The sequence below is a fragment of the Gopherus evgoodei genome, chromosome 10 (genome assembly GCF_007399415.2).
Source record: "Gopherus evgoodei ecotype Sinaloan lineage chromosome 10, rGopEvg1_v1.p, whole genome shotgun sequence".
In the NCBI taxonomy this organism is placed as follows: domain Eukaryota; kingdom Metazoa; phylum Chordata; order Testudines; family Testudinidae; genus Gopherus; species Gopherus evgoodei.
This window is the reverse complement of record NC_044331.1, coordinates 4,227,135-4,254,060: the sequence shown is the minus strand read 5'-3', so window position 1 is coordinate 4,254,060 and position 26,926 is coordinate 4,227,135. Positions and strand designations below refer to the sequence as shown.

Sequence of the window (26,926 nt, the reverse complement as noted above, 5' to 3'; positions counted from 1 at the left end):
GGTAATAGAAGCCTATCTAAGAAAGACCCAAAAATTGGGACTGCCCTATAAAATCAGGACATCTGGTCACCCTACTTTGTGGTCACCTGTTTTGCTCTCTCTAGAGCTAAACCTAGGAAACAAAGAACCCTCCACAGCTAACTAGCAGTGGAGGTCACTTTGGAGCGAGTGTACCCTGGTTACAGTCACAGCTGAAGGCTCCAGTTCAGGCAGCACTTAAGCCTGTGCTGAATTAACCACATGTTTAAGGCCCATTGAAGTCATTGAAACTTGAGAACATATTTACTGTTTTCCTGAACTGGGGCCATGGAGTGTGGGTTCTCTAAGGTAAATGAGCACCCCATACGGGGAAGTGGAGGCAAGTCCAAGCTAGAGGGGACAGGAGGTATAATAGGACATAGACAGGAGAGAACTGTTGTGTCTTTTGCTCTTTACACAACAAAGATTATACACAGGCACAATGGGGCACCAATGTGAAATAGACCCAGCCACCACCTACCTACGTACACTGTGCTGCTCTGGCTGAGTTCTACATGTGTCCTGTTGTAGAAGCCATGAGCACCACTAGAGGACTCACAAACGGTTTCAAGGGATACTGCTCTACTCCTATAAACCCCACTCTTTTAAATAGACTGTCACATGGGATCTCTTCCGCTACCCAGTGAGCAGCACTGTCTCGCCTTCTGCCATAGTCTCTCAGCTGCAAACACACAATCTGTTTCTTTTCCAGCACACATACCTCCAGCCCTGTTCCCCAAACAGGGCAAGCCATGACACAGGTATGCTGCAGATGGCACTTTTCACACGGTTTCTTTCCTCCACTGGCTCACATCTCTGAGCTCCACCTGCTGCCTGTTCCTCCCGGTGACATCTCCTCCCAAGTACTGTGCCAACTGTCTCGTTAGCCCAGCAATTACTCTCAGGGGTCAGTAATCCTCACTAGAAACTGGTTGATTGGCTTCAGTTAAGCCTGCAGCCTTCCCTACAAGCAGCAGTAACTTCAGGGACCCGGTTGTTAGAACAAGTGCTCTGTTACACAGCCCCTTGCACGCGTACTATCCATATTCTCCTCACCCCCCTGCCTTGCCCCGTTCCCCGCCCCACCTCCTTTGTTAGCACAGAGCTGAGGCTGCCCAGGGGTATCCTGTGCCCTTCCAGAGCATGAGATTCAGCAAAACTCACCCCTCTGAGAGCCGGGAAACACAGAGTGAAGATGCACACCAAGGCACCGTCAGTTCCGTCCTCTTTGCACGATGCCCCGTGACACCCAGACTCAGACTCTGCCTTTGCAGATAGTGCCGGGACTCTGGGATCAGGCACACTGGCTAATGCCGTCTCTTCGCAAAGGCCCAGCTTGTGTTTAGGGCAGCCTGCAGTGCAGCTCCCCTACACTCAGACACTCCTACTCCACAGGAACAGCGCTGCGTCTGCTGGATTTTACAACCCCTTACTGCTGGGGTGCCATTAGCCCGTCAGGAAACCCACACACCTTGCTGCTGACCGTCAGGCCATCCCTGTGAACTGCTGCTGGCAGCCCATAGAACTCAGCACTGCGACGAAGCACACCACATCTCTCGCTACACATGCACCGCCAGCCTTCAATCACAAACTGGGGCATGGGGAGGGGCAGGGCGCGGGCTCAGACCCCACCCCATCGGGGTAGTGCCTTCCCAAATCTCCTCATCTCACAACCACAGCTCTGCCAAGCTGCTCCATCGGCTCCCTCCACCCTTCCACGCAGGCCCGGCTTAACCAACGTGCACCCTGTGAGCTTGCACTGGGTTCCCGATTTCCGCTTGGGGCCCGTTGTTGCCACCTGAGCAGTTTTTCACTGGCCTGGCTGTTTCTTTCTGTTGCATGGTCGGTGGCAATGCGCTGGGGGTGTTTTTTCACATGTAACTTTGGACCGTTACTTGTAGGAAACCCAGCACATGGCAGCCAGCAGCCATTGCTGCATGCTCCTGACTGCTTCATTCCAGCACGCAGATCACACGGTCGCTGGGAGCACGGCCGAAGCAGCAATGGGTCCTGCTCTACCTGCCGGGTCCTCAGTGCCAACATGGCAATGAAGGTTCCTGCTCCTCTTTGTGCTGGAAAGCAGGATGGTTCTGAGGCTTACCGGCAGGGGATGAGGGTAGGGGAGGCAGAGGCTCCTGGGAGGGGACAGTAGTGGGACTTCCTGGTATAAGGCTCCTGGGAAAGGGTGGGTCTAGTGGCTCCTGGGCCAGGGGATCAGGCTGCTGATGCTGGGGGGAGAAGAGAAGGGTCTGGCTGGTATAGGGGAGAGGGGGCCAGTTTTTCTGCCTCTCAGAGGAGGCAACCGTATTTGGGCCCTGACCAGTTTGGCCCGGCTACCACCCTCTTCCCCCTCCCATCGTGAATCAATGAATTGTGATGGCGGGGCCGGCAGGCCAAAATGCAGTGTGGGGCGTTGTGACCTCACACATAGGGTTGCAATGCTGTTCAGGTTTGGTGCCCGAGACAGCTGGGCCTCTTCTTGGTGCTCTCCTAGATGGCCATGGCCATCCAAACCCCATGAGAATAGGGAGGCTTCTAGGAGAGGTTCAATTTCTCAGGTTCCTTATGGAAGATGGGGGGGAATTTCCATAATGCAGGGGGTCCCAAATTCTCTAATCTGGTCCTGAATACAGCTACACCAAATACAGTAAATACAGCTGGAGGGCAGGCAGATAATTCCCAGTGGTTATTGCCAGCTCCAGGGGACAGAGTTAAGATTGTGTTGGCCTGTGCCCTAACTTCATTGCCTGGTTTTCAGAGGTTTGAGTTTTGCTGAACTCTGTGTTCTGGAATGGCACAAAATACCACCTGGCACCATTAGTGCTGGGTCAACAAAGGTTTGTGTCAGTGAGTTATAATGTGTGACTCTGGGGTTGAGTTGTCCTGCTTTAGAGAGAGAGCTAAAACCCCACCAGTTGATCTACTGTGCTTTCTAAAGTTAAACCTCACTGTGCTTTTAAAAATTGTTTTCCACAGGCAGGAACTGAAATCTCTGTGATTTCCTTAGCATTTTGGAATTCATTTGTACAGTGCAATCAGTTTGTATTTGGAATGAGTAGAAACAGCTCTAAGTTCTCCTCCTAACTCCCTGGCTATTAGCCCGTTCTAATTTGAGCCAGATGACAACAGGGAGTTAGTAGGATGGGACGTTCATTCTTGCAAGGATGACCAGATGTCCCGATTTTATAGGGACAGTCCCGATTTTGGGATCTTTTTCTTATATAGGCACCTATTACCCACCACCTCCTGTTCTGATTTTTTACACTTGTTATCTGGTCACCCAAGTTCTTGCTAACAACATTTTAATATCAAAACATCTTGCTTTCAAGCAGAAGGGTTTGGTCGATTGGTCTGTTTTCAGTGCAATTACAAGCATCAAGTTCCCTTGAGGAGCCAATAGCTATTTGGCACGAACCCCCAGAAACGAAGATGGCAGTCATGCTCTGGGCTTGTCCACACACCAGCTGGAACTGAAATAACTAACTTTGTTACAATTCACAGCTGTAGTTGTTTAGGAGCAAGGCTCTCTGTAGCCACTTGTCTTGGATTTGAGTGCTATATTTCGATTTAATTTAAATCAGTAAAATATGGACTAAAGTTGATTGAGCTAAGTGTTGGCTTCTTGACAAAGACTGGGTGCAGTATCAGTCTAGTAACTGAAGCATCTTCTCTGGGGGACTATGGTCTGCCTTGGAAGGGGCAAGGAATTGAATGATGGGAAAGTCCCTACTTTAATCCTAAAACTAAAGACACAGCAACACACAAATAAATACATCACACAAGGGGATAATTGTTTCTCAGAATTCTCCTACCCCAGGCAATACAAATAGTCATATTCAAATGAACAGCTGATACTTCCTGCATCTGAGTATTGGACCAATGGAGCTGGATCTGTGCTCACATCAGAGGAAGTCAGGTGTTACTCCTCTAACATCACTTCAGTGACCCTGGGGTAAAACCATTGCGAAGTGACATCAGCATCAGGCCCATAAACATCTGAACATTTCCCAGTCATGTGAGTACAGGTGGCATGGGAACAGACCATGAGTCAACTGACAGAGCCAATCATTTCAGCATGACAACACTGGCAACAATGTAATAGAAAAAAGTTCCATTCTGAGATTCTAGAGAGTAGGCCATCCAAACTACCCAGGAGTTGTCTTGCCATGAGAACTTCCTGGTGGCACAATAATTACGTGTTGCTTGGCTATTTTGCTCATACGTTTACACATACCCCAAAATCCCTGTCGCTAAGGGTATGACAGACCTTTCAATTTCCATGAACTAGATTAGACCAAAGAGCAAACAGCTGGCAGATGGATCGATCAGAAGAAATGGTCCCAGTTGCTGTGATTCGGAGAGGTTTGTGCTGTTATTCCTCTCGGGAGAGGTGGTCGCCCACGGTGATACATTGCACTGATTGTGTCTGCAGCATTGCACACGGTGGATCTCTTGGGCACTACAGCTCCAAGCCACGCTGCGAAGTCAGGCTTTGCAGAGGCAGCCTCCCATGCCACCCCGGGCAGGGAAGCAGGCTCTGAGAACACTGAGCATTAGGCTCTAAGTGCTCACATCCACCAAGACAGCCCCTTCCCTTCATCTGGTTAAGCAGCACTGCTAAGAAATAGCACAAAAGCCTGACATGCAAAACGCTTGGTGGTTGGGCTCCAGATGCCAGGGATTCTAGGCGACCCTGGGGGGCGGAGAGGGCACACTGAGTGGGTTTGAGTATTTCTTGTGTTAATTATTATTACAAAGCCTACAAGCAGGGTGGTGCGGAGCAGCCTCTGAGCCCCACAAGGCTCTGTTGACCTGGATCTTCTGCCCACACAGTGCCTGGGTGTACAGAGACCATGGAGGTAGCTGCTGCTATTGGGCCCTGGCTTTCGTGAACTACATGTTCAAACAGGGTGTGAGGGGGAGGGATGCATAGTGCGCTGCCCAAACTTCATCACGGTGCCCCTCAGTCCCCGATGCAGGCGATCCCATCCCTCCCCCACTTCCCCTTTCCCTCCCAGCTCAGCCTCCGGCAGCTGTTCCTCAGGACAGTAGAGGTGGAGTCAGGCAAGTGGTCCTGCAGTTTCCAGCTGGGGTGCTCAGCCTGGTGAGCTGGGGAGCCAGCTGAGGTATGACTGGCCATTGGTTCTTGAGGTGGGCAGCCTCCCCTCGCTGGGAGTGGGATGTGGGTTTCCCCTGCTAGTTTTCAGGGACAGGGCTGCAAGCGCCTTCCTTCCTGCTACCAGTTCAGGGCTGGGGACAGAGCTGCTCTGACCCCTCTCCTCCTTGTGTGCTGTAGGATCGCACCGGATCTGCGGGAGCAGCTGCAGGCTGAGTCCCAGCAGGACATTTAAGGAGCAGAGCTGGGCTAAGCATTTTCAAGCTGGCCTGTGAAGTGTTTGCCTGCACATGGGGCACATTGGGGAAGGTCAGCGAGGCAATTCTTGGAGGCAAAGGCCCCGATTCAGCAAAGCACTTAGGGGCACGCTTAAACCTCTTCAATTTGGTGGAAAGTGGGCATGCATTTAAGGGATTTGCTGAATTGGGGCCACACCGGCTTGATGTACAAGTGCATGTGAAGAGGGCTGGGCCTGTCAGCGGGAAGGGTGGAAGAGGAGCCCAGCTTTAATTTTATCCCCGTAAGGAAAAGGGCTAGAAACAGCCTTTACTGGAAGCTTGAATTCTCCACACACAGCCCAGGGCAGGCTGAGGTCAGAGGGCCTGCGTGAGCCACCAGCTGGCAGAGAAGGCAGCAAACTAACGCATTCCTTTGCAGAACCCTGGAATGCCCAGAATTCAGATCTCTCAGCCCCACTCTGCAAAGTTAATTTGCAGATAACACCTCTGGCTTGTTCAAAGCTCCACGGCCAACAAAACACACTGGTCACAATTCCAGGAAGGAAGGCTCCAAATCAAAGCATCTGGCCCCGGAGCGCTCGGGGAAGTGATTATTTATTCAATTTGGAGAAACGCGTAGTTTTGGGGGGTGAGGGGGGTAAGACTGTCAGTCATTCTCAGTTTCACAGAGAGGGCAAATTCTGCCAACAAATCACACAACAAAATATGAACAAAAAGCCACAGCTCTAGAGCGCTGGGAAATTCAGTTATCACATCCGTGGTTGAAGGGAGGGGAATGCTGCCTTCTCCTTGACCATTGTTGTTCATACTCTTTCATGAGGCCAATGAATAGCTGTTGGGCCAGAGAAAGGCAGTGAGAATGACTGTATAGCCTGGTGGTTAGGCCTGTTACTCAAGGATTTGGGAGACTCAAGTTCCAGACCATGGCATGGCAGAATATCCTCTAGCCTAGGGTGTTCTCCTGCCATGTGGGAGAGCCCATTCCAATGCTTTTCCACATCAGGCAGAGGGGGAAATTGAGCCCCACATCCCAAGTGAGTTCCCTCGCTACTTGGCTAAAGTGCACAAGTGAGGTCCCACCTCTTCCTCTCCAGACATTTTGTGAGTCTAGTCTGCCATTGCTTGTGTCAAAATGCCCAAAATTGCAACACAAAGTTTCAGGTAGAGACAAAATGTTTTGTTCCAACATGACCCCATTTCCCCCCCTGACTTTTCAACCCTCCCAATATTTTGAAAAAAAAATATTTGTTTCAACTGTAACCTGAAAGACTTTTTTTTTTTCAGAATTGCTAGTGCATCAAAAAATCCATTATTTGCCCTGCTTTCGTGGTTAACGGGCAAGGCCCTGGTTCCTTCGCTGTGAGGCAACCCAAACCATGTCTGTCTTTGGGGCAGGGCCCCTCTTTTGGTTGTGTGTGTACGCAGCACATAGCACCCGGCTGGGACCCCTGTGAGCTTGCACAAGACAAATTGAATGGGCTTTCTTTGCTTTGTAAAGTGAAATTCTCCAATAGCACTTGCAGGCATTGACCCTGATTGCCCTGGCATGGTGCACCGTAGAGGTCATTGCACGCCATCACGAGTAGAAGCTATTCCCATGCATACGGTTAAGCATTAGGCACAGTCTTTTACATTGCAAGGAGCAGGCCAGAGACCCACCTGCTCCCAGGGAGGAGGGAACGGGTATGGAATGGGCATGCCAGAGGAGACAGGGACTCGGATGGGATCCTCGGTCTGCCAAGTTAGCCTTTAGCTGTGCATGCCCTTTGTCAGCCTATCTTCTGCTGCTAGGCAGGAGATGGGACAAGGGACATGCATAGCTAAGTAGGCAGGAGCAGGGAGGTGGTTGCGCAGCACGGTGCCGGGATCACGTTTCCTGCATTGCCCATCCTGCTGACCGCTGCCTACCTTGTGCGTGAGTCTGGCACCCCACCCCAGCACTGCGCAGGACCAACCCTGGTGTGACATTCATCTTCAAACCTATCCGCTGGTTGAACCTCACAGCATCCCCTGGAACGGGCAAGGGGACGCGCGTCCCCATTTGAGAGAGCAGGGAAGGGATGCAGAAAGGGCAAAATCATTCTCGCCTTGCTCAGGCCTGATCGTGCTGGCCTCTCTCACAGAGCTCTTCAGCGTATTAAGGCCACACAGGACTGCGGAGGTTGTGCTGAAGCCAGGGTTCCAACTCAAGATTAAAAGCCCTGCTTGCAGGTTGCCCTGTGGTGCTCCCTCCATCTTCTCATTAACCACTCCTTAAAACTGGCTTCCTCTGGGAACCCTTGCAGGGACTACCTGCAAAGACATAACCCCCAACCTCTGAAAAGAACCCCGTGCCACCTGCCTGTTGGCCCCTCTGCCTATGCACCATATATTTGAACAGACCTGCATGTTTCTATTGCAAATTGTAAACTCCTTCTACATTTGTACAGCCCCAAGCACACTCTGGGGTGCTATAAATAAGGCTAAGAATTATGGACACAAGAGGCACAGTTCATAGATTTCCTGGGGCGATTGGTCCCCATTTTACAGTAAACTTCTTATTTTGGAAAGCTTTAGACGACAACAGCCTGACAAACCTAAATGCAGCCTTGCAATCTAGACTGCAATCTTCCTTTGCCAAAGACATCCTTCAGCAACGATCCAAACCACCAAAGCTTATGCTGGGGTCTCCATTCAGCTCTCCAAAACAAGTCCAGAAGAGGGCCAGGAGAGGGCGCTCTATTCAACACAACAGCTGCTTCATTCCAAAAACATTGCAGCACCATATTGCTCAGTGAGTCAGAAGCGATTATTTAGCACAACCCAGTCTGAGGAGATTTTGTGTCATTGCAGATTTCTGCTCAGGCCCGGCTTTCTGAGTCACCACCGGGAGACACACTGCAGATGCCAGAAATAGGATCCCAACCTTACAAGTGCAGTTCAGGACTCCCAGCCTACAAAATCTTCACAGTAAGCCTAGTTATGTACAGTTCAATCCAGTCTTTGCAATCAAGGATTACATGCAAAAAGAGGACTTAATTCCCATGCTGCTATTGGAGATCCCAAGACAGGTACAAAGATAGCTGTATCCTCTAAAACAGCCAAACTTCCGCAAAACACTTTCATAATTTTAAGATGACAAAATTCATACTGAGCTCTGTGGGTGTCATTAACAAGGGAAATTTACTGCCTGCTGCAGCGTTTCCTATATTTGAGGCCAAATTCTGATCTCATTTTCACTAGTGTAATTTAGGAGTAACTCCATCGTAGTCAGCCTCGCTACTCCGGATTTACACTGGTAGAGGAGAGAGACCAGAATTTGACTCTTAGAATGGGACGACGGCAGGTAATTTAACTCCTGCAGTTTATGGTTTCCATAGTACCCGTTACGGGTGTGAATACCGTACCTACACGTCATTAAAGGACACCTCGTATGCCGCTGGGAGCAGGTGGGACTCAGTTAGTTCGGTTCTCCAAGGCCTATGCAAACCATGCCTCCAGTCTCACTTCAGCTGGGTTGGCAGCCCTTGAGTTACAGTCCCCCCACAAAGCAAAACTCAAATAAAGTTCTGTGGATCTACGTCCTGGAATTGTTCCCAATTCCCCCTAAAACCAGCTCAGGTCTTTCTGTTCTGATTAGTACAGCAACGACCCAAGGGGAACTGGGCCTGGGGTGACCAGATGTCCTGATTTTATAGGGACAGTCCCAATTTTTGGGTCTTTTTCTTATATAGGCTCCTGTTACCCCCCACCCTCCCATCCCGATTTTTCACATTTGCTGTCTAGTCATCCTAACTGGGCTCATGACTGGGGCTCCTATGGGTTTCAATAGTACAAATAATACAATAATAATAAAAGTCCCTACAAGGAACCTGGCTTAAATTTGGGGTTTGCTAGGTTTGCATATCTCTGGCTGGAAGCTGCTGCCTCCCTGGCTACTTAATGGAAGTTGCTTTGGGTCTCAGGAAGGGAGGATTTTCTCCCAGTCTGAATGTCAGTTAAAGCTAATGCCTAGTCTGTGACCACAACGATGAGTCTGGCTTGGGTCATCCTTTCCCCCGAGCAGCAGGACCTGTACAAATGTGCAGCAGCGCACACGTGTTTTCACATATGCCCTGAGGTTGTAGGACTCTGCACAACGACCGTTCAGTGCACCCAGAAGGGCCCTGTGTCCCAATGGCTGGAGCCAGCACTCCACTATTCTGTGCAGTGAATTCCCCTGTATTCTAGTAAGCTCAGGCCCACTGCAGTTTTCTGTGCAGCTGTAAGTTGTCCCCTTCCTCCTTCAGGGAAGGAATGTCTCTTCAGAGTGCAGCAGCTGCTAGTTGCCACGGTTTGCTCTGGGAACCGGGTGGCTATTTCGCAGGCCTTGCTTTGTTCACAACAGGCCAGGAAGTGTCAATGGCTGACTGAGCTCAGACTCAAGGCTACTTATTTGGCTGAAATCAGAAAGAGCCAAGCGCTTTGTATCGTGCACCAGGGAAAGCTAGAGATAGGCCTAATTGGCCCAAACACTGGTGCCATACAAAGGTGAGCATTGTGTCTGTGGGGGATGCTTGGGAGAGGCTGCTGAGCAGGGAGGAGGGGCTCCTCAGAAGCATCTATCAAGCTTCCTGTTTACAAGGACTTAGTTGGCTCCGGCTTCACTGTCTGCCCTGAACCTCTGTATTCTATTAATAATTCTACTGAAGCTGCAGCCATTCCAGAGCCGAGAAGTTTTCAGGCACACACCAGACAATAGCAATTATCATTTGCGGCGAGCTGTGCAATGTTGAATAATTATGTAGAGAGTTGTTGTTTTTTTCCATGCCACTACGGCCCTTGGGAAGACATGCTTTCTCCATCAACCCCGGCACGATTAAACAGGGCCAAAGAGGCCGGTATGGCTCTGCTGGGTGGAAGCAATATAGGAAAGTGCTGATTTACTGCGGCCTGTTGACTGTCATCCTGCCTCTGCACGCTGTCCCTGTTCACTGCACCAAGAGGAAGGTGCTGGGTTGTCTCAACCAGTTAATTGGTACTAATTAATTCCAGCAGATCGATCTCAAATACACCTGGGGAGCAACTGAGACGAAATTCGGATAGCCAGCATGTCCATATCTATGCAATCAGGGTGCGGCAGGACTGACAGCACCAGGAACTCTGCAGCAGAAGACGTGGAGTAGATCCCTATGAAAGTCCAAGAAGAGGTCTCAGTGATGGAGCACACTACGCAGGAGCTGGTCCACTTTGAACAAACTGCAGAGCAGCCAGACTCGGTGTGCTGGGGCTTTTCATGTCAGTCGGACCATTTCATGTCACGTCTGTAACTAAAACCTAACAACTCTCCTTCAAATTGCCCCTCAAGCCCGGTTTCTTTCACCACTTCTGATCAGCTGCAAGTCTCAGCTCGCACCCATATGCTTCATGCTCCTGGCTGTCTGGCATACAGAGTTTAGCCATCCCGTTTAGACCATAAGCTCTAAGAGACCTTGGGTGGGATCCTGGTATTTGCTCGATTCTGGCAGTTAACGGGGGCCCTACCCCCACTCCACACCCAGCAAGGGAGAATCCCCCTAGTGCAGGGGGCTACCAGCAGGGCCGGCTCTAGCCATTTTGCCACCCCAAGCACGGTGTCACGCCATGGGGGGCGCTCTGCCGCTCGCCGGTCCCGCGGCTCCAGTGGACCTCCTGCAGGTGGAGTGCCCCCCGCGGCATGCTGCCCCAAGCACACGCTTGGCGCGCTGGGGCCTGGAGCCGGCCCTGGCTACCAGAAACAGCCACACACAGGGCCCCATTCTCAAGCTGTGGCGCAGGAGGTGGAAGGGGCATTTTTGGCAGCCACAGAGGCCTAAAGAGTGAAGCAGAGCAACTCTTGTCTTCTATTCTCTGTGCCGGGCCCACTCGGGGCCTCCGAAAGGCCAAGCAGAGAGATTGTGATCTTGGCACAGACACCAGCTCTCCTGGTCGCTTTGGGCCAGTCAGTTAACACATCTGCAAAATGGGGATAAGAACACTGATTTACACCCGGGGGTAGCTAGTTAGCAGCTGGACATAGATTCATTGCCACAGATTTTTTCCAATGGTGTGAAACGGTGGCTTTGCTCATCCCTAGCCAACAGGCCCTGTTTAGAAGTCAGCTGCTTATGCCAGTCATAGCCCTCTCTGCTTCTCGTTCCCTAAATCCTGGGGCAGGTGAGGTCACCAGCTTCCAGCTGGTCTAAAGAAGAAACAACCAAGGACGAGCCAGAGGCGAGTTTTGGGTTGCCAACCCTCCAGGATTGTCCTGGAATCTCTAGGAATTACAGATTATGTTGTGTGATGAGACCTCCAGGAATACATCCAACCCAAATTAGCAACCCTAGACGAGTTATGCCTAGATGAGAGGGCACTGCCAGCTGCGGGCAGGGTGCAGAAGCGTTCCTCTAGCCCTTTCTCTCACTATATAGTTGCAGGCTGATGGTTTCAAGAGAGCAGGAATGGAAGGAGCTTGCTCAGTTCCTAATCCTGCCAGACGATCTGCACAGGTGACTCCCGTGTCCCTGCAAGGACTGCTTCCAAAAAGTCCCATTCCCATCTATGGGGAATCAGGGGGCCACCAGCACTGACCAGGTAGCAAGGGCTGGACCAGTACAATGAACTTGCCACAATGTTTGGAAGCAGCATAGGGTTTATTTATTCTGTGTGAAGGGCAGTGGTCTTCCACCTCAGGCGAAACCAACCTTCCTTCCTCTGGATCAAACTGCCACAAACCAGATCTTTCATGGCTCATGCCCCTCAGAAAGCCACAGATCCTTCCTCAGAATCAGGCCAGACATAGTTTAATCACCCTTGCTAATGCCATACATGCCCATGCTGAATTTTATTTGCTGTGGCACTTCATATATGGAGATATACCTATCCCACAGAGCTGGAAGGGATCTTGAAAGATCTCCAAATCCAGCCCCTTGCCTTTGCAGCAGGGCCAAGTACCATCCCTGACAAATTTCTGCCCCAGATCCCTAAACTTCCACTGTTTGTTTCTGGTACTAGCCCTGTTTCCCTCTCAGGCATTTCCATTCACAAACAGACTGAGGAGAAATTTATTGTTTAGTTAATTAAGAACTCCCTGCTTCTTATAAGACATTGTAAGAGGCTGTTTTACCCCGCCTGGCTTATTAAGCAGTCTAATTCCCCTGTCTTGTTAACAAAAGTGTTTTTAGTTTTAAACTTAATCTTGGTTTGCAATGATCCTTGCATTTAGCTTGCCAGTTTTATAGGGGAAAATGAGGGTGTTTGTTTAAAAGAGGTCATTTGTAGATAGTTGAGAAACTAAAGGTGGCTTGCTCTAGTGGTAATTAACTCTACATTAAATCATTAACCTTTCTCATGATTTCAAATCCATCTCACAGCACTTGTTTTATTTTTGCAAGCAGTGTTGCTTTTAGAAGAGTGTCAGAGGATGAACATTTTTTTTTTATTCCCTTGGTACTGATGTTATCAGAGCCAATAATATTTTATGGGCAGCATCGGCACTGGGAAGATAACTCTGCTCTGTTCATCAGACTCTTGGCTGTATGATCTCCTTATAAAAAGGAAATCCTTTGTTTCCTGGCAGACTGCTTTTCTTTAAGGGGAAGTGGAAATACACATTCTTTACCTGAAGTGTTTTTAATTCAGTAGCAATAAAATAATTTCATGTAGTGTCTAGTGTAGTAATTGGATAACTCTGAGAGTGAGCCGCACCAGACTCTGCATTCTTGTAATTAGTTAGGAAACAGTCAGTAAAAGTTAGTGTTTCCAGTTACTACCTCTTCCAAGTCAGAGCCACACTTGAAATATTTGACCAAAAAGCACTACATTCATTTAGACAATTTAGCAGGGTAATATGTATAGCGGTTAAACCAGGGCCTGGTATATGGTTACATAGATTCTAGTCCAAAGTTTCCCTCTGTACCCTTGCGCCTCAGTTTACTCATCTGTAAAATAGGACCAATGATCCTAAATCATTGCTTTGTGCTGACAGGTATCAATCTATCATCAGATTATGGATTTCCTCAGATTTTTCCTTATTGTATGAAAGTCTTCTCTACGGTTTTACTCTCTGGTTTGACTGCAGATGTGCAAAATTAAAAATGTGTTGTGACACATTAGCTAAGTCAGACAGTTTTTAACACACCCAAAGCAAAATCCTACCTGTTTTGGTTTGTGTTGTTATGTAAATACACACACCCTTTCATCAGTTTTCAAAGTTCAGCCTTTATGGCTCCCCCTAGATGACACCTAAACCTCTCACTTGCTAAGATGTAAACAATCATGTAATTCATGTTGGTCAAAACAGAGTTTCTTTGAGGGGTCGGAGAGTTTCACTGAGAAACTGACTTTGACAAAAAAATTGTGAGACTCAAAATCTGGTAAAATTCAGCCAGCTCTACCTGTGAGCTATAGGAGCTGAATCAAACATCGCCCCCAGCCCCATTCCTCTCCATGCCAAGTCTGTATAGGGTCACATGGTTTATTTTGGAGTGAAAAGAGAAGTCATTTCTTCTCCCCCAGGAAGCTCAGCATGCAGGCAAACAGCAGTGCAGCCAGGGGGTAGCACCTCTTTATTCCAGCAATTAATTTGGAAGCTGCATCCCAGAGTGTATTTTTGCATCCATGTGAAGCTGGTCTGAGCCCCTCCAGTGTGTTAGCAGTTTTGGAGAACATACAGAAGCAGAGAGGTCGATACAAGAAGTGAGACTAGAATGGCAGCCAGCTGCATTGCTGAGGCAGTGCCCTGCAAATATTAGCTTCACCTCATCAAGAATCTGCTGAATAAATCTAGCAGGTGCCTCCTGAAGCAGCGTGCCCTGGATTCCTGGGGGAATCGATAAGAGTGGAACAGAGAATGCACTCCACTCCCCCTACACAAAAAAAAAGTTGGCATCAATCACTAACTGGGGGCTGGGGAGTGGGTCCAATCCTGCAAAGAGCTGGGCCACTCTGCTCAGCATTTCCTCACGAGACTGCGGCCAGAATGCTTTTTTTCCTGCAGAGGGGAGGGGGCAATTGAATTCTTCTTACACAAGCACTGATCCTACTAAGGCTCTCCTCCAGGAGCAGCCCTTGCTGAGAGAAATCAGTAATTTGTAAAAGTTCTGTTTGCTCCTATTGTTGAGGGCTGCTCCCACAATCAGGGATCTGTGGGAACAGCCCTCCTAGGAGTCATGAAGCCACCTATAGAACTTGATTCTGCAAGCTCTCTCTCACACACAGTAATCTCTTTGCAAGCCAGGAACCAACAGGAGTATCTGCATGAATAAAGGCATTTAGCACAACACCCCATCATTTCTAGTAAAAAAACCTACACACGCCATTCTGAAGAAAAGTCTCTGGTTCTGTTGGAAACAGATAAGAGAGACTAGGAGACAGGATTGAAGAGGAAGGTTGGTTTTAGAAAAAAAGGATATAAATGGGAACCCTCAATACTTAAGTGCAGAGCTGTTCAAGACAGCCCTGCTTCCAAAACTTGTATTTAAAACAAACCAAGTTTGCTTTTGTTGTATCTTTGCATTGGGGTCACTGTGGCATCATGAAGAATGGATTTTTACAGAACTTTTTAGTAAGAGTTTCCACCAGCTAAAGCATTTAAGATCAGTTTGGATAAAACACTGTAGAATGTAGGCCATTGAATTGGTGGGGGAAAGGGGAACAGACCTGCTGACATAAAAAGCTCTTAGGTTCTGCTGCTTTCAGTCTTTACACACTTACAATTTTATAAAATAGTTCCAGATAGTTGCATGAATAAGACTGTATTTGGAAGAAACAAGAGGGAACAAGGCATGCTCTGACTACTGCAATATCCATCATCAATTTAAAAAAACCTACACTGTTGTAGCATAGCAAATAACTACACAAATGACTCATAGACTCATAGGTCAGAAGGGACCAATATGATCATCTAGTCTGACCTCCTGCACAAGGCAGGCCACAGAACCCCACCCATCCAATTTTATAACAACCCCTATCCCAGGACCGAGTTATTGAAATCCTCAAAATTGGTTTGAAGACCTCAAGCTGCAGAGAAACCACCAGCAAGTGACCCATGCCCCACGCTACAGGGGAAGGCGAAAAACCTCCAGGGCCCCTGCCAATCCGCCCTGGAGGAAAATTCCTCACGACCCCAAATATGGCGATCAGCTAAACCCTGAGCATGTGGGCAAGACTCACAAGCCAGCACCCTTTAAACAAAGATCAACCACCAATTCTTGCCTTTACAAAGAATCACCATCCTAGTTACTTCAACTAATAGGTCTGCTGTACACCTCTGCTCCCTGACTTAATAGGTATCTCTTCACTTAAAAATACCCAGGTATTTAGCAGGGTAATAAACACACCTGGACATTTAGCTGGGTGGATTTTATATGGAGCTATTTATTCCCCCTTTCTCCCACCCCCACCCTGCAATCACTTTCTCACCTGCTTGTGTGCTTTACACCTGTGGCTTGTTTACAATGCGGCAGAGTGCGAGGGGCAAACACAACTGTCTACATTGCCATTTCATTTGTGGTTTTTCCCCTAATCTTTGCATAACTCCTACAACAGATGCTCTTGCAGTACTATCACCTTTAAAATCTCTTTTAGTATCTCCCACATGCACTATATAAATTCAGAAGACCAAGTATCAAAATGGTTATTAATCCTCTTAGTCATGACTACTGCTACTACGCCAATGCTGAAGCCTTCTGCTGTACTGCAATGATTGTCTTAAATAGCTCTAAACACACACAGGAGACTTACCCATCAGATGACTTTTCTTATTGATGGAACCCTCTGTTCTTTTCCCCTTCTCTATACCAGCTGCTCATTGTGCTGGGTTGTAAGGGGTGTGGGCATGGACCTCTCTGCTAACTTTTTTGGGAGGAAAAACCAGTGGTTTGACTTCCCTGTGGTGTCTAACAATTCCAGCAGTTCCTTACAGCAAACAAGCGAGCTAGGTATGTACGAAAATCAGACCATGCAGTTCTACTTTGAATGGATTCGTGTAGATGCATGTACTTTGCAGAAATCATCCAGGTACGTGCCCTTTGCCCCTTGGGGTTTATGGATTCTAATTTGAGAGTCTCTTCTGTATAGCACAAGAGCAGCCTTGCAAGGCTGCCATGGAAATCTTCCCAATACTGGCACGAAGGCCCAGGTCAGTGGGACGTAGGCACCTGAATACCTGTGTGGATCTAGGCCAGAGTCAACTTAACCATTCTTTCTGATGACTGTATGAGAACAAAACTTGATGATCTGTACCATGACTATCCACAACTATTTTGCAGACTCTTGAAATGCTGCACATGATGTGTCAGGCTCTCTGTACAATGTTCATAAACAAGGAATTTTATTGTCTGAGGACTGTAGCTCCAAACCATAACTCTGTCTCTTATTGATCCCTATGAGCTTTACATAAATCACAAGCCACCCGTTAAGGTGGCCATGTAAGATTTGACTGTCGCAGTTAACGATGTCTGGTCACAGACACTGGTTATTGCTTTCATCCATTTGTGTTCTGAATCAAATCTAAGTAGCAAAAAAAAAGAGATGCCTAAAAGGTAGGCTCAGCAGATTTCAGGGTTTTTGAGATATAATTTTGAGGGATGAGATACATTTTTAAGCACTTTTAAATTTTTGATTTAAATTTTCAGAGTTGCAATCACACAATTACTTAATGACAGTCGACTGAGATTCAAAAAGTTAAAGGTTTATAACTGCCAAAACTTAAATTATCAAGCTCACAGATCAAAACATGCCAAGGAAATATCTTAAAACCAAACTCGAAGTTCTCAAGCAGCATTTTTCATACTTTGCCTTGCTGTAACTTTTGATTATTAATGGATGGAAATATTCTTTAGCTGCTTTGCATGTGTATGGGGTGAAATCGACATTTACCCATTAAAAATGGAATCCTTCCAAGCCTCCTAACAGGCCACAACAATACAATCCTCGCATTTAATCTATTGCATTAATAATTAACTGGGGACACAACTTTCTGTGAGTCAGTTTAGTGTCTGCGGCATCTGCTTGACTTATCCTTCCATGCATCTGTTCATAAGGGGCCCATTGTCCTAGGCTCTTAGAGACCCAGGGGCGGGCATGAAACCATCGCCACAAACCATCTTTAAGAAGTTCAGCAGGTGTCTCCTGTCCCCTGACTTGGGAAGTTCTGTGCTCTTCACAGAGTTAAGGAAAGGGCCTTTCCCCCTTGAAGCTGAACGGCAGCCAGTTCCCTCCTGGACTGTGCACCACCACAATCAATCGCTGCTTCCCCCCCTCCGCCTTCAGTTTCCTTGCCCCCCCCTTTCTGTCTGCAGCGAAGGAGGCTCATGCATTATAAATGCACACGCTGACATCACTGCAGCCATCAGTGCAAGGACAGCTTAATCAGCCTGCCTGGGAGTGAGGAGGCGAAGGAGGAGGGCTGGTCCCTAGCTCTTCCTGTAATCACTGACGCCGATTCCTCTGCAGGGGGAGAAAAACCAAACCCAACCGAACCCCCCCGCCAGCAGCAGCAGCAGCTTCCCCTGCCTGGAGCTTTGCCTGCTTCCACCGGGGCGCCTGCTCACTCGGCCCCACCGTTCCTGCATGACTGTCACCAAGGTAAGGAGCTGCTCGGGCAGCGCAGCCCTGCAGCCGCCAGCTGGGCAGCCGGCTGCCTGCTGGCCCGGGCGCTGCAGCGGTCCCTGCGCGCAGCCCAGCGATGGCAGGGGCCACGGGGGGGGCGTTATTCCAGCCCCCGGGGGAAGGGGGGAGCCGCTTTGCAGCCGCACTCCTCAATTGCTCCCTCGCCTAATGAGCTTCAGTGCATGCTGCATTTTTAACCCCTTGAGAGCTGGTAGCCAGGGAGCCCCTGGGGCTTTCCAGCAGGGAAGACCCTCCCACGGGCTTGGCTCCTGCTTCCCTTCCTTGCTCAAGAGTAGGGATGAGAGATCACTTGAGATTAGGGTGACCAGACGGCAAGTGTGGAAAATCGGGACGGGGGTGGGGGTAATAGGAGCCTGTATAAGAAAAAGCCCCAAATATCAGGACTGTCCCTATCAAACTGGGACATCTGGTCACCCTACTTGAGCTTCTTCTGCGTTTGGCTAGCAGGGAGAGCTACAAAAACCCTTTGTGGGGCAACTCTGCCTGCCCCCTCCAGAGCTCACCTCATGAGCCAGCCCTGGCGAAGCAGATTTCCTTGGCAGGCCCGTCACCGATATCTACAGGTGGCCACCAGGTTGTTTGCAGGGAAGCAAGCCTCACTAGTAGGGCAGCTGAAATGGGACATTGTAAATAACTTTAATCAAAAAAAACAGTGCGATGTCATGGGCTCCTCTCTGCACCCATCTCTGCAGGATAAAGCAAACCTGCTCTAATGGAAAAGAGCAGGGAACTGCCATGTGCTGGAAGTAAATTTTCTTTAATGTAAAGCTGGCTCAGCTTTATGTCTTCTGTTTATCTGTGGTCCTTTCGGATCCTTCTCTGGTCATAAAGTGGGGTGTCTGGTTTCCCACATTACTGTTCTAACAGGGACCAGTGTGGCTTTCTTGGCATTTTAGTTTCATATCTATAGTGACAGTACCTGCAGTGTCTTATACCAGGGATCCAAGTACTTTTATTTCCCATTCAACTTGATCCTTGGTTCTGGGATTGAGAAAATAAATATAATGTAGTTTTTATAGGGAGGATTCAGGTGAAAAGATCTAATTGTGTGGTTGCTTTGTGTCAAATCAGCTTTTGTGTCTAGCGTTGTCAGCACAGGTAGCCTTGTCCTCTAAGGCCATGACTCGACAAGTGAGCAGCCATGCATCGCACATGTTAGTGGACCAAAGACCTGTTTGGCCCAACTGCACCAGGTCACTCCTTGTCTTTGATCTGTAGAATTAGCTGAGCTGATGCATGAATGTCAAAAGAAACAGAAATCCAGTGCAGTGAAAAGTCTTAGCAGCTACCCAAAAGTCAGAATAATCAGTTGTAGAAGGGAGATGGGGAGGGGGGCAGTATACTAGAAAGTGTAGAGGCACGTTAAAGTGATTGTCTCTACAGAGGGTTCCCAGCTGGAATCATACTACAGGGTTTTGCTACATATTTTGTTCCATAGTATTGGTTTGTGCTCTATTAATATAGTGAAATTGTTCAGGGCAATCCTGTGACTGGAAAATCAGGATACAGCTAATGCAAAGACTTACACTCAGCAGGTACAAATGCACAACTGGGTTTCTGGTAAGGAGGTGGGGAATAACTGCTACCTCAGGCTGGGTTAACTTGAGCTTTGAGCTACTGAACTACGTTTGACAAGCCAAAGACTCCAGAGAGGCAAGTAAGGATGCAACAGGCACACAGTTCAGATCAACATTTGTTTAGCAGTTAAGGAATGAACTGACTTCTTTCTGGTGTGTGGGCAGGTGTCAGAGGCCAAGCGAAGCTGTTGGCCTTTGTTCCATTGGTGTGACGCAGGTTAGTGGCGCGTGGCTTTGAATCAATGAAAGGTAGGGAGTAGTGACCAAGCTTCCTACGGCTGCTGTTTTTCTGCATACGAAGCAGAAGCAAATGAGAATGGGGTGACTCCTATGTGGGTGACAGCCTTGCCTGGGGTTCAGTGAGGTCTTACTGTTGTACTGCCAGAAAGCTGCTTGCTACTTTTCATGCAGCATGCCCTTGGCCTTTCTGTTCAGAGAGATGGCATTGCTGATGGATTTTATTTCTACAGCATAAAGGTATTTGGGGACATACAGAGCTCCCAGCCCCAAAAGTTTACACTCTAAATCGAAGACTAAACACAACTGCCAGTACTGACATGGGCCTAGTGCACTAGGCTGGACAAGCCACGTCACTGTCTCCTAACCTAACAGGAGAGCGATCTGCTGAGAACCAGTGCTGAACAGCGGTGCCAACTCTTGCATGAGTTTCTCGTGAGTCTCCCAGTATACAGTGTGATTCTCAAAGCCTCTGCTCCTGGAGATGGATGAATGTGTCAGCATCTTAACTTTCATTTGGAACAGCAGAAGTACATTTCTAGCCCTTGTGGCTGTAGAGAAAAGCTTGAAAATATGAACCTGTAAGTTAAGTAGAAGGAACTCCATGTTTATTTCTGAAAATGTCACCATTTTTAAGTCAAGAAGTTGCTTTTGTGGGGCTTGAATAATGTTTTTTTAATGCTTGGAGTTGGCAAAACAGATTCAATCACAACTGAGTAGAGTGAAGGCCTGGACAGTGCGTGTTCCTCAGAATTACAGAGAACAAAACGTCCAGGCCCATAGATAGAGCACTCCTTTATTTATTTCTATTGAAATAAATGATAAAACTAGAAGTCAAAGTAAAATACTAATATGACACAGCACCCCAAGGGCCGCTGTAAAATAAAGCATGTTCCATATTTGATTTGTTTTTTGTTGTTGTTGTTTTCCCTTTCCATATCTTGTGTCCCTATAACATGAAGGGTTATAACTCAAAGGAAAATTCCCAACTAAAGCCCTGAACCTGCTGTCAGATTTACACGTGGGACTTTCCGTGCAGGTCCCAGTGCTTGAAGCTGCTACACTTGTTCCATGCCAAGGCGCATCCAGCCTTTCCGATATCCTGCAGAAGGTGCACTTGGATAAGAAGCTGGGCAACATTTTTCAGTTAAAATTTTTTTCCCCGCCAAAATACGCAGACTTGGGTTGACCAAGACATTTTGTGTCTTTTTATTGACTTTTGCCATATTTGTTTGGCTTAAAAAAATTCTAAAAAACAGTAAATGTGTTTTTCTGACATTTTCAAAATAAAATATCTTGCTCTTCCGCCCAATTAAAATACATGCACGATTTACTTCAATTCTACTTTTAAAAAAAGAGTTTTTTGAAAAAGCTCAAAACCAAAACATTGTTTGTCCCAAAATGAGTTAGTTTTCAACTTTTCAGCTTGCCAATTTTTTAAAGTTAACTCTCTGTCCCCGCCATCCTGACTCCAACGATTTATTTTCAGAACCGCCATTGAACTGAAAAAAATGAATTATTTGCCCAACTCTAGCAAGGAGTTCGATTTCATCCGTGCTGTGTGCCATGAATGCAATATTGGGGTGCATCGGTACTGCGTGGTGCACACTACTGAGCCGGTCCAGGGATAACTAGCACAGTGGCGCGATGCATGATGAGACTCCCTGCGTTTGTTTTCAAAGCACTTGCTTTTTATTAAAAACAAACCCAAAAACTACCACCACCCAACACACAAGGACTAAGCTAGCAACCATACAGGAAATCCACTGTAAACACATACTCTTCTCTCTGTGAATGAGTGTTGCCTTCTAACAAAGATATGAAGCATACCTCTATCTTGATATAACGTTCTTAGGAGCCAAAAAAATCTTACCGCTTTGTAGGTAAAACCGTGTTATATTGAACTTGCTTTGATCCGCCGGAGTGCGCAGCCCTGCCCCTTCGGAGCACTGCTTTACTGCATTATATCCGAATTTGTGTTATATCGGGTCACCTTATATCGGGGTAGAGGTCTATGTAACTGTCACTATAGCACATGACCATGTGCTGTAAGGATGTCCTCTAGATACCTGTCATGCTTCTTGTAGGAAAGAAATGTGATGGCAGGGTGAATGGTGGTGGCTTCTCTCAAAGGAGATCAGCACTTGGATCTAAGCTGTCAGGCGTTAGTAGGGCCTGTCTCCCTGGAAAAGGTTGGGTTTTTTTCCTTACCACTGCAAAGTGGTGTGTTCAGTCAGATGTGGAAAGGATGGGCTGTTCTCACAGAACAGCGTGCCCTCTGGACAACTCAAGTGGTGTTGATTATTTCCGAAGGGAGTCCCTTCCAATCTCTGTCTGCTGTGATGCAAGGACTCGGGGTGGCTGTTCATGAATGGGAGTTAAGTCAGGGCTGAGAAGGCTCCTGAGAGTATCCTGGACATGGGTGGGGGGAAGAAGTCCTGAAAAATAACTCCTATACATTCTTAAGCATTGAGCTCCTCTGTTACTGTATGTCTGTCAGGTATTCATCATAGGGATGGGCATGCTGCCCCCTTGTCAGTCGGACACAGAGTGCCTTCACTCCAAGTCAGAAGGCGAAATCTTTCCTTCTCTTAAAGGTGGGAAGTGTACCATGGGGCCTCAAAATTGCAAAGCAGGATCTCCTTGCCACAAGCCCTGAGCCCCACATTTTCAAACGTGAGAGCCTAAACCTAGGCACCTACCTTAACGCTGCCTGAGAGGTTGATTCCTCACAACCCCCAATGACAGAAGAGTGTTGTTTGGTGAATTCCCCTAACTTCAGTGGTTGCTGTGGGTGTTCATCAGCTTTAAAAATCAGGCCACTTTTAATATGGTGCCTACATGTGGACCAATGGATCAAATTTTCAAAGGCCTTAGGTGTCTAGATATCTTTGAAAATCTGACCCTAAATGCTTAACTTCAGCATCCTTTTGAAAATGTAGGCCACAGTTTCCAAAATACAGCTGAAGAACTTACTATCTCAGAGCTTGTGGGGGTTTTGGTGTGTTGTGGTGTTTGTTAAATCTTAAAACCAAATACTGAAAGGCTCTTAGATGTGTTAGACTAGCATTAAATGCTTTTGTTATGGTGTGGGTCTGTGTGTGTGTGTGTGTGTGCGTGCGTGTCTGTGAAATACCTGAAACAACCTGGACGTCGGCCTTGTCTGAAACAGCCCTCTGTCCTTCTCACAATAAAAATGCCAAATGGCTCATAACAAATTCAGATAAATGCATTCTCACAGCTTGAGCCCATATCCTGTATGCCGACTTTCTGGCCAAGGAGAACTTGGTCAAATTATAACCAGGGAAGGGAGGAACCGACTCAAATGTAGAGAGAACCCAAGGATCTACCCCAAACTCCAAGTAAACCTTTTTGGGGGCTTGGAAAACCTTCCATCTCTCTCTTGCCTTCATTATCTTTCTACCCACTTACCACCATAGTGAAAATTCCAGCTGAAAATGTTCAGCTGGTTCCAACTGGCAATGAGTCTTTGGAACACAGAACTATTGTCCTAGTGGTTCCTGTTTCTCCAATAGAAGTCACTAGACACCAGCAGAAATCAAGAGCAATCAGCTAAGGGAATCCAATGGAAACTACTGTTTAACCTAGGGACGAGTCTCAGTCCTCCTGGCACCAGCCAGACCAGGAAGATGACTTGCAAATATATCAATAGCAGGGCTTTGCTTATGATACTCTTCATCTCAGTTCTGGAAACTCAAGAGGCTGGTAAAAATCTCTGAGCCTTTGATGTTTGCCCATCACTCAAGTGTGAATTTTAGACACCTGTTTCAGAAGGGCTCATAACTTCATGAATGTTTCATAGAAACTCAGACTGACCAGTAATCATTGCCTTTGGGGGATGTTGCCTGATGTGACATCAATAAGATTAGATAAAGGAAAAATTGGTGCAAATTGATGCATGCTGTACAAATTCTTCCCTGGAGTAACCCCATGGAAGGCCGATGATACTACACCATCTTATAAATTGGGTTTGAGTGCTGTTATCTTTAAGACTTGGCACTTAGCCTACTCTCTATTTTTCCAAAGTCTTATAAATATATCAACTTTATCAGAAAGATGCTTCACTAGCTTCTCAGACTAAACAGACTGCTGTGTAAAGGATTCCTCCCTGAATTTTTAACCTGGAGGGTCCCATCAGCTGTATTTGTAGTGGAAGGAGCTTCCCTCACTTGTAAAAGAACGTAATCTTTTTAAAACAGCAATTAAAGTAAGAACTTTAATCCGGCCTGGTCTGTTACCATTGCTTTGAAGTTTAAGGTCTGAATATTAAACGTTAAAACAAGTTATTAACATAAATGCCCATATCTTCATTTGAACAGTGAAAACTGTCTTCCCCACCTCCCTAATATGTTTATCCATTTTACAACACATGGGTCTGTGACAGCAGAATTATATACTGACAAAACAAATGGGGTCATCTGCTCAGTGTATGCAGTTACTGTTTGCACACGGGCCAAGCCTACCTGGATTCAGCAGTGCAGACAAACATGCGGCTCGCTAAGCCCAAGAAGGAGGGTATGTCCAGGGTGGAGGTTAGGCTTAGCTTGCTGAGGGAGAGTTATGATGAATCGTCCACAGCCAAACCACTGTGCACCAAGGAGCAGGCAGAAAAATTATTCCTCTTACACTGGTTGAAGACTAAGAGGCATATGCACCAAGCCATGTTGTCCAATTATACATGCATATATCAGAAGTGCCACCTGTCTGGTCTCATAACCATTATTCTGGCCAAACCTTCCCTTGTGTGGAAATGGCCAGTTCGCCAAGATAATGCATGGAAGAGTGAGCACGTGGTTGACTTCTGGTCAGTCTGTGTTAATTTGGGAAGTACCTTTCAAATATATGGGGTAGGTGAAGCCATCCTTGTCTTCAGCTGCTTACCTGGGAACACAATAGTAGCTTTGCATCAAAAATGGAACTGCCCCTTGCAATCTTTCCCTAGTGAACTTATGTACATCCAGAAGATCTCATTTATACGGGACTTCATCTTGACAGATAAAGAGAAACTGAATACAGAACTAAGAATTAGTGGTTGCTTAGGTGCAGATGATCAGGACTTGATTATATTGGTTGTGTGCAAGCAGAATAAAGTCCAAACCACTAGCTGGTGCTTTAAAAAGGCCAATTTCACAAAGCTGAAAACTGAGCCAAATAAGGTGGGAGAAAGAACTTGAATACACAAAGTGAATAAGTGAGAACTGTTTAAAAACATTTTTAAATGCTCCAAAATTCACAAAAATCTTCTAGAAGGAAGACTACAGCAGTTAAAAATGAACCAGGTGTTTTTTTGTGGGGGGAGAGGGGGAGTGAAAGCAGCTATAAATTTTTTTATTATAATATATAAAACACAAATTAAAAAAGAAGAAATTAATAGCAATGAATATAAATTAGAAGCTAGGAATTGTAGAAAACTGATAAGGGAAGTAAAAAGACACAAGGAGTGATCAATGGCCAGAAAAGTTAAGTACAGTAGGAAGGAGTTTAAGTACATGGAGAACAATGGGAATCCTAACAATAGTATTGGTCTGTTACTGGATGGAAATTGTATAATTGTCAATAGTGTATAAAAAGCAGAAGCATTCAATGAATCACTTCTGAATTTGGGGAGAAAGGCTAGTAATGTATTTGTAGAAGATGACGATAATGAAATACTGTCAGAATGGAAAGTAACTCAGTAGGATGTTTAGTAGCTGCTAAATTAGACATTTTTTAAATCAGCAGGTCTATTTAACCTATATCCAAGGATCCTACAGGAGCTGGCCAAGGTGCTCTCTGGACAATTAATACTGATTTTTCAATAAGTCTTGGAAACCTGGGGAAGTTCCATAGGATTGGAAGAAAGCTAGTATACTACTGTTTTAAAAACATAAACAGGATGACCTCTGTCACTAGAGTCCTGTCAGCCTGACATTGAACCCCAGGCAAAATAATGGAATTATTGACATGGGATTTGATTAATAAAGAATTGAAGAAGGGTAATACAATTAATGCAAAAAAAATGGATTTATGGAAAACAGACCCTATCGAACTAACTTGATATTTCTTACGAGATTACACATTTGATTGATAATGGCAATAGTGTTGATGTAACATATTTAGACTTCTTTAAGGCTTTTGACTTGGTACCATCTAACATTTGTATTTAAGAAAATAGAACGTTACAAATTTAACATGGCACATATTAAACGCTGGCCAGCTGATAGGTCTCAAAATCAATTTTAAATAAGAATCATCAATTTTAGTAACTCTTTATTTTGTGTTACTCCAAAGGAGTCAAACATGCTAAGTAAAAGATGAGAGAATAACTTGCTGTAGTCTAATATGATCAATTACTAATTACAATGGAACCCACTTATGAACTGAGATACAATTATGTTATTCTGGTGGTAGGAACAGGACTCTCTGTAAAGAAGAATTATACTGTAGTTTGTAATCTAGTTAAATGCAGTTCTAGAGTGACTGGGGCAAATTATGGTCTTATGGAAGAGGTGATACAGGATTCAATTAGTGATCATAAAGGATAGGAACATAATGCCAATCAACCTGGTTTTATGGAAAATAGGTTTTGTCAAATAAATTAATTCTGGCCTTTGTTTGTTAAAGGTAACTGTAGACTTTTGTAAAATATTTTGCCTTAGTACTCTGAGACATTCTGATTATTGATAGTGTATAGTGCTTTTATTTTAAAGTACACTCTGAATAGATCACAAATTGGCTAACTGACAGGTGTCAGAATAGTTGTCCATGGGGAATCCTCATCAAATGGAGGTGGGTTTTTTATTGTCTAACTCTTTATTAAGGCAAAGTTACAATAAAACATTAACATGCTAAATCATACATTGCTTGTTCTGGATCAGTTTATACTCCAAAATCCTGACTAAAGATTCTGACTTGCTGGGTGGAGAACCCGCCTCCTCTGAATATGGTAGAAAGGGTAACCACATTTCTAAATAACTGTCCTCTTTTTGGTGCAACTCTTGTGTACCTCTTGGTGTGAAAACTTTTCCATGACAAGAGTGGTCTATATTTTACTATACCACAGTTCCATAGAAGGAAAGGGTCACATTTTTCCAGTACGTGTAATACAAAGTCTAAGTGCTAACAATTAC

At 46.3% G+C, this 26,926-nt stretch overlaps 1 protein-coding gene across 1 annotated transcript in view; it reads left to right on the top strand.

Moving 5' to 3' along the window:
- The first annotated feature begins 17,687 nt into the window (after positions 1–17,687).
- The window catches only part of CORO2B (coronin 2B), a 127,848-nt gene continuing 118,609 nt past the window's right edge, over positions 17,688–26,926 (top strand). The window contains exon 1 of the mRNA XM_030578305.1: positions 17,688–17,937. Within this exon, the coding sequence (XP_030434165.1) occupies positions 17,923–17,937 (15 nt within the window). The 5' untranslated portion in view covers positions 17,688–17,922. The remainder of the gene's footprint in view (positions 17,938–26,926) is intronic.